The 8,209-nt window shown below is 45.2% G+C and overlaps 1 protein-coding gene across 1 annotated transcript in view; it reads left to right on the forward strand.

Annotated features, from left to right (window-relative positions):
- LOC139666409 (alpha-1,3-mannosyl-glycoprotein 4-beta-N-acetylglucosaminyltransferase B) overlaps positions 1–2,800 on the forward strand; it is a 27,290-nt gene extending 24,490 nt beyond the window's left edge. The window contains exons 7-8 of the mRNA XM_071545613.1: positions 252–364; positions 1,465–2,800. Of these exons, the coding sequence (XP_071401714.1) occupies positions 252–364; positions 1,465–1,488 (137 nt within the window). The 3' untranslated portion in view covers positions 1,489–2,800. The remainder of the gene's footprint in view (positions 1–251; positions 365–1,464) is intronic.
- Positions 2,801–8,209: the final 5,409 nt, after the last annotated feature.

The raw sequence follows: 8,209 nt of genomic DNA on the forward strand, positions 1-8,209 counted from the left end.
TAGAAGTAGACGAGGCAGGTTGAGGGAAAGTGGGTTCACCAAAAAAGTAAATGACAACACTTCATCACTAACTAACATCACAGACTGATGAGATCTGACAGTGGAAAAGTTTTCCTTTAATTCTAAACTGTAAAGGTCTACCTGCAGATTCCCTCAGGTTATTGATGGTATTGATGGTATTAATGGTATTGATGGTATTGATGGTATTGATGTATTGATGGTACTGATGGTATTGGTCGTCTGTCCTGCAGGAGTGTTCCAGAACGGGGTGGCGGAGGGCGAGGTGGATCCAACCTTCGGGCCCCTGGAGGCCCTGCGTCTCTCTGTGATGACGGACTCTCCGGTCTGGGTGATCCTCAGCGAGGTGAGACGCTCCGCATGGCTTACCAGTGACAAACCAGGGTCAAACCGGGGTCAAACCGGGGTCAAACCGGGGTCAAACCGGAGTCAAACCAGTGACAAACCATGGTCAAACCGGGGTCAAACCAGTGACAAACCAGGGTCAAACCGGGGTCAAACCGGGGTCAAACCGGAGTCAAACCAGTGACAAACCAGTGACGAACCAGGGTCAAACCGGGGTCAAACCGGAGTCACACCAGTGACAAACCAGGGTCAAACCGGGGTCAAACCAGTGACAAACCAGGGTCAAACCAGGGTCAACCCAGGGTCAAACCAGTGACAAACCAGGATCAAACCGGGGTCAAACCGGGGTCAAACCAGTACAGTACCTCGACAGTGTTCCAGGGGGTATTGAAGAGGTTCCAGGAGTTCTTGATGGGGTTCCATAGGTCCTTGGGGAGGTTCTGGGGTTCCTTGGGGACTTTCCAGGGGTCCTTAAAGGGGTTCCAGGGGTACTTGAAAAGGCTCCATGTAGAGTTGAGGGGATTCAGGGGATTCCTTGAGGTGGTTCCAGGGGTTCTTGAAGGGATTCTAGCGGTCCTTGAGGGAGTTCCAGGGGTCATTGAGGAGGTTCCAAGGGTGCTTAACAGGGTTCCAAGGGTGCTTGAGGGAGTTCCAGTGGTTCCCCAGCAAAATTAAGAATCTTTCCCCAATCAGAGAAGTATAACAAAGATTTTTGAGATTTCATCAGAGGTTTCACTCTAACCTCTGTTCTCTCTACAGTTCAATACTAAACAACAACTAATAATTCCCCCTAACCCTAACCCTGTGACATGAAAATGTTTGAGATCAACTGACCCTGACCTCTGAACTCTGACCCCTGACCCCTGACCTCCTGGTGGACAGGTAGGGAGAGGAAGGACAGTTTCCTTGCAGGGATCCTCAAGTTTCACAGACAAGAAGTACAGAGAGGTTTCTGTGAACTCTCACATCTGAGGTTCCCACCAGGCTTCCGTTCAACCAGCCAGTTCACTGAGTAACACCTTCACCTGCTGTCTGTGTGTTCATACCGGTCTGTTCTGGTTCATTCTGGTTCACACTTCTCTCTGCTCTTCCCTCCTCCAGATCTTCATTAAGAAAGCAGAGTGAAGCTCCGCCCCCTCAGCGTTACCTCAGCGCCCTCCGAGCGTCCGGCCGGGCCGACCGGAGGCTCCGGTCCGGTCTCGCTCTCCAGTTCCCCACCGCGGTGCTGCAGCGCCGCCGCCTGGCCGCAGCGCGTCCTGCAGGCCGAGCGGTCCGAGCCAGACTGACAACAAACACACAGACTGACACCAGGCGGCCGACGCGCCGCAACACGCAAAAAACATCCTCAGACGACGCTGTATTTAGTCAAAAAAACAAGCTGTATTTATGTACATAAGGTGTATGTTGAAACACTGGTAATTCCGATGAAGTTCTGATGATGAAATCGCTGCTTGGAAATCAAAGACTCCGCCTCTTCCTGTCTGCAGCCGGACCGGACCGTCCTGCCCGTCTGTTCCCATGGTAACATGTATGTGGATATATGCGTAGAAACGTACACGCTGTCATACGAACGAGCTGTCGGTGTGCCGATGTGTAGATAGATCAGTCAGGCTGACGGGTCGTCAGACAGCAGGAAGTCCCGCCTTCTCTCTGACCCGCTTCCTGTCCGGACGCCAGAGGGAAACGGCCTTTTGGACAGACGGCAGATTTAATCAAAGAGAAAAATGTAGCGACGACCGATACCCAGAATCCTATGCTGCGACCTCTGACCTTCTCACAGCGTTACGCGTTAATCATCACGGTTTGAAACTACTGACGAAGGAGGCTGGTTTTATTTTTTTAACGATTCACAAAGTCTTTATTGTTGCTGAACGCAAAATCATTTAAAGTTTATTTTTTTTATTTTATGTTAACTGAGGCCTTTTCACTTATGAACACCAGGACGTCCGACTGCTCTCTACTCTACTGTACTCTACTCTACTGTACTCTACTGTTCTGTACTGACTGCAGTGTAGTTTCCGGTCAGCGGCTGCAGCCACAGAGTTTCACGTCTTTTCTTTCTCTCTTCAGTCTCTGATCGACAGCTTGGTGATAAATTCTCTCTCCTTTAAACTTTCCTGTTTGCCGGCAGACGCTCGCTGCACAGCGGAGCGTCGCACCGGTCCAGAAACCGGTTTGGCTTGTGAACTGGTCCCAGTCCAGACCGGGTTTCAGCAGACCGGGTCTCAGCAGACCGGGTCTCAGCAGACCGGGCAGCGGCTCGGCCTCCGTCCCTTCGCTGCATCGGGAAACATCCGGAGGTTTTTCTTGTAAGATGCACTGGAATGCATTACTATTACCTTGTGTTGTCTTTTGTATCCTTTAGATAAAATCTATTTAATGATGTTACCTTCTATCCAATCTGTGAATTGTAATAAAGACAGAAATTTCAAATGGACTTTTGACCTCTTGGTCTTTTTGTCAGATTTTCTCACTGGGTGATGGGCTGAAACTCAGAATTGTAACTCAAGTGTTTTGTGAAGCTGATTTCTGAAAATGTATTTGGGTTTTCATCAAGAATGTGATGAAACACCAGCATCACTCCACTCCTTAGAAACTGTCAAACATCCATAAATCACAGAAAGCTGTTGAAGAGTAAACTGATTTTAGGTTTGGACACACTGGAGATAAGACTGAGTTTATTTGTAGCTGATAACAAGACTAGGTAGACCTAGTGCAAGCCGGGCCTCTTCTTGGCTTTCACACCCAGTATAATACATGTTCTGCCCCTGACCTGCTCTGTCATTTTCAGCCACATTGACCCCTGGAGACATTTTGAGTTTAATACAATATTGGACAGAGGGGCATTTATGCCCCTTCATGTCTTGACTGTTACCAAACTACGTTTTTGAAAAAAAGGGCCTCAAAGTTTGCAGTCTATTTTGAGACATTCATCCAAATATATTAGAGATATCATTCAGACATAACATAACATACTAACATTAAATTTCCAGTCTTGAGTGCCCATACACAGACAGACATGTACACACACACACATTCGCACATTCACCGGCAGTCTCCTTTCTTTAGTCTCCAGAAAGTAGACTACAGCCTGAAATGAAGTCAGTCCGCTGAGCCTCAGTCGCAGCGAGATGGGGTTTGATATTTGAGATATTTCTGCTGGGAATTAATTTCTATGTTGTTCAATAGTAATCATTTCAGTCTGTAATAGTCTATCACTGATTTCAATTCAATTTCTCTCGATTTGGTTTCTCTCTCTCTCCCTCTCTCTCTCTCTCTCCCTCTCTCTCTCTCTCTCTCGCTCTCTCAGGTTGTGATGCCTGACAACTACGTTTTCCACGGAAGAAACATTGTGATTGGACAATAAAGTGAACGATGACACACCTGTTGCTATGCAGATGTTCATTCAGGGTTTGAAGGGAAATTCTGAAATTCAGTTGAAGAATCCTGATTTATTTTGGTTGTCTGAAGGTGATTTGTTGAGTTGGCTCTTTAATGAGGAGATTTTTGTCTTAGCAAGATTTATAGAAAATGCATGGCAGCTAAGACAGAGAACACTGTATCCAACATAATAGGACATTTCTGTCATGGAAATTTGAGAGAGAGAGAGAGAGACAGAGAGAGAGAGAGAGAGAGAGAGAGAGAGAGAGAGAGAGAGAGAGAGAGAGAGAGAGAGAGAGAGAGAGAGAGAGAGAGAGAGAGAGAGAGAGAGAGAGAGAAAGAGACAGAGAGAGAGAGAGAGACAGAGAGAAAGAGAGACAGAGAGAGAGAGAGAGAGAGAAAGAGAGAGAGATAGAGAGAGAGAGAGAGACAGAGAGAGATGGGGGGTGGTTGTAGGGGAAAAATAAGCTTCACCCTTGTGGGTCTGTGTGGGAGAGTTTTTGAAATGTTTTCCTTTTGAATTTGTGGAACTGTATATTATGATTTGTCATGTGGCCATCCTGGCTGCTGTTGCTGTCTAGTGTCTTGTAATTGTCTTGTAACCCATATGGGCTGGGCACCATGAATGGTGCAGGACACTCAAATAAACACATCAATCAATCAATCAATCAATCAGTCAATGAAGGGACGCTTGTAGTAGCATAACTCAGCGCCTCTGGAAACTCCCGAAACTCGTGTACAAACTAGCTTACAACGACAACTAGCCGTTATCGATCTAAAATGAAGACCTCAAATGTTTTCAGAAACACATTTCGGTGAACCGTTTTCGTAATATAAGAGAAAGTTTCCAAACGAGCCGCCATGTTTTTCCAGCTTGAAATCACACCATGACAGTGCAAACAACGTGATATCACGTATACCACCATGACTGTGTAGGTCTTGACGCCACTTCTCATGTGACTTTCAACAATGGGGAGTCAGTCAGTCAGTCAGTCAGTGGCTGATTGTCAAAACCAAGAACGCCAAGTCGATACTTGTGTCCATGTGGAGAACGTTCTTCCCAAGTTGTCTTGGGGAGAACGTTCTTCTCATGAAAGTATACACAGAGAAGCTTCCATGCAGTTTGAGATGGACTGTGTGCTTCACATCGCGTGCTTGATTTCCTCAGCTGTTAACCGGCTCTGTGCTGTACACTGTCGCCGTTGTCGCAATGAATCTTGGGACTTTCAATCCGTCCTCGTCGGTCAAGTCTCCACCTGATGCGTCCTCGATATTTTGAGGTTGGAAAGGAAACTTCCGGGGTTTCTATCCGTCCTCCGTCCGGTCGTTCTTTTGATTTGGAATCGTGCTTCAGCGGGTAGATATTACGTAAAACGCGTCACGGAGGACACAAGAATGCACAAGAACGCGTACTGATAGTCAGTCAGACAGTCAGTCAGTCTGACAGTCAGTCAGTCAGACAGTCAGACAGACAGACAGTCAGTCAGTCAGTCAGACAGACAGACAGTCAGACAGTCAGTCAGTCAGACAGTCAGTCAGTCAGTCAGTCAGTCAGTCAGCCAGTCAGACAGTCAGTCAGTCAGTCAGTCAGTCAAACAGTCAGACAGACAGACAGTCAGTCAGTCAGTCAGACAGACAGTCAGTCAGTCAGTCAGTCAGTCAGACAGACAGACAGACAGACAGTCAGTCAGTCAGTCAGTCAGACAGACAGACAGTCAGTCAGACAGTCAGTCAGTCAGTCAGTCAGTCAGACAGACAGTCAGTCAGACAGTCAGTCAGTCAGCCAGTCAGTCAGACAGACAGTCAGACAGTCAGACAGACAGTCAGTCAGACAGACAGACAGTCAGACAGTCAGACAGACAGTCAGACAGTCAGACAGACAGTCAGTCAGACAGACAGTCAGACAGTCAGTCAGTCAGTCAGTCAGACAGACAGACAGACAGACAGTCAGTCAGTCAGTCAGTCAGACAGACAGTCAGACAGTCAGACAGACAGTCAGTCAGACAGACAGTCAGTCAGACAGACAGACAGTCAGACAGTCAGACAGACAGTCAGACAGTCAGACAGACAGTCAGTCAGACAGACAGTCAGACAGTCAGTCAGTCAGTCAGTCAGTCAGTCAGTCAGCCAGTCAGTCAGTCAGACAGACAGACAGACAGACAGACAGTCAGTCAGTCAGACAGTCAGACAGACAGACAGACAGACAGTCAGTCAGTCAGTCAGCTACTTTCACTCTTCTAGGCCGGTCCCAGGAAATCCAAACTGTGAGGAACAAAGAGACACAGAGAGGCTGCTGAACACTTTCAGACTAAAGAGAAAAGAGAATAAAGATGACAAACAGAAACAGATGAAGTGCAGACTCACAGAGAGAGAGAACGGTACAAAACAACAACATGCATCACTTCTTAATGAGTTCATTAAAATTATATTAATGAATTGTAGAATCATTTTGCAGATCATTTCCCCGTGAATAACAGCTGTGACTTTGGATTTTGTCACAGAGGTTTTTCAGCTAATGAACTCAACAGAGGAGGAATTTGAAAAAAAAAAATGAAATTTGAGGAAGTTAAATTCTGTGAAATTCCATGTTTTTTTTTGTTTTTTCTCCCCACATATCTGAGATTCCACATAGTGTTTTATATTATCAATACTGAATATCATAACCTGTTAAACAAACCTTTCAGTTGGTATTGGATGCAGAACATGTGATGTTAATCCATACATTATGACTGAATGTGTTTGATTTGTTGAACTGTCTTTTATTTGATTCATAATGTTTGATTTATAATGTCTAGAGTCGAGACAAACTCTCTCAGAAGTAGAATTTCATGGAATTTAATGGAATTCAGTTCTGGTTCCTGTCCTTAACATTCAATTCACATTCTGTTTCCTTACAGCTGGGAGACTTTCACACTCACACTGCAGGAGCTGAACTGAGTTTAACATGAATTCTCACTGAATGTTCAGGAATGGACCAAGCCTGGAACTAAAATCTTCTTTAATTTAATTTGAATTAATATGAAGCAAAAATGTGCTGGAAAAGACAGGCTGTGGGTGTTTCTGGGTCCATCAGCCTGTCAGGACTGGAGAGCCAGACCCAGACAAACCAGACATCAGCAGATCAATAGTGAAGCAAATTATGAACTATTGGTCAGAATCGATCGGTACGATGGAAAGCGATGGGACAACAGAGTCCAGGTGGAAAATGCTTTAAATCAATATTCCTCTTAGTTTCAACATGAAAAACAGAATATAATCTCCTCACCAAGATCAGATGCAGCTGGACCAGTTTGTAGCGTTCAGATTTTTTCTTCCCATTCATTTGAATGGAAACCGACATTGAACACGTTGGTGAACAGATCCAGCATCAGATCCTGCTGCTGTGAGTCCAGCTGACTGTTGGTCCGACGCTTCAGAACAGAATCTCACCAAACAGCTTTTTTACTGATAGAAGAGAACACAGCGGAGGGATACCATTCAGGAGAGATAGTTCCTGTGTGGGAGACCGGATCTACTTTTATTTTTAAACACTAATTTTAGTGTAAACCAAGAACAGAAATGCAAAATGAGGAATGACCCAGGATGCTTTGTTGTCTTAAAGCAGGATCTGTTGTTGAATCTGTTCACCAACGTGTTCAATGTCAGTTTTCAGGAGATTTTCGCCACATTCAAACTCTACAAACTACAAACTGGTCCAGCTGCATCTGGTCTTATAGTAGATTATATTCTGGTTTTCATAATAACCTCCATGTTAAAACTAAGTGGAAAACGCTTTAAGATTTGGTGTTTAAGAATCTGACCCTGAGGGCAGACAGACCTCAGATCAGTGACTAATAAAGTAAAATGCCTTTGTTGTCTGGCAGCTTCGTGTCACATGGATGAAGGTCACATGTCACATGTTCTGACCTGCTGACAGGAAGCTACGGCAGCCTGCAGGACCACAAAACATTTCTGAAACTCACAAAGCTGCTTTCACTCTTCTGCTTACACCTGAGATACAATATTAAACTTTTACCAGTCAATTATTTATCTGATGATTTCATCCAGACAGCAGAATCAGCTTCAGCTACTAGATCAGCAAAACTACAACGACCAATAGTAAGGAGGTCAGAGGTCAGAGGTCACAGCACCCACACAGCAGATGGAACAAATCTTGTAAAATGTCTGTTTCATACAGAATGCCTGAATGGATGAGCTTCCTTCCTGTTGCTTCACTGCAGATCTGTCTCGGATGAAACTTCGGCCTCAACCTGAAACTCTGGATCTGATCTGCAGCTTCTGACTGGATCCTGATCCACCGGCTCATTCATTTCTTCATGATTGCTATTGATTGATTGATTGCTATTTTTTTTATTTTGTTTGTGGCAGTGAAACACAATCATCCAACTCAAGCATAACTAAGTAGGGGAGAGCAGGGCATGTTGTCACACATTTTACTCATTGTTGTATTTCTCAGCTGTGCCTT

The sequence above is a fragment of the Centroberyx affinis genome, unplaced genomic scaffold (assembly GCF_046629955.1).
Source record: "Centroberyx affinis isolate AG114_WGS23_722 - 3 ecotype Tasmania unplaced genomic scaffold, CSIRO-AGI_Caff_v1 ptg004987l_1, whole genome shotgun sequence".
Classification (NCBI taxonomy): Eukaryota; Metazoa; Chordata; class Actinopteri; order Beryciformes; family Berycidae; genus Centroberyx; species Centroberyx affinis.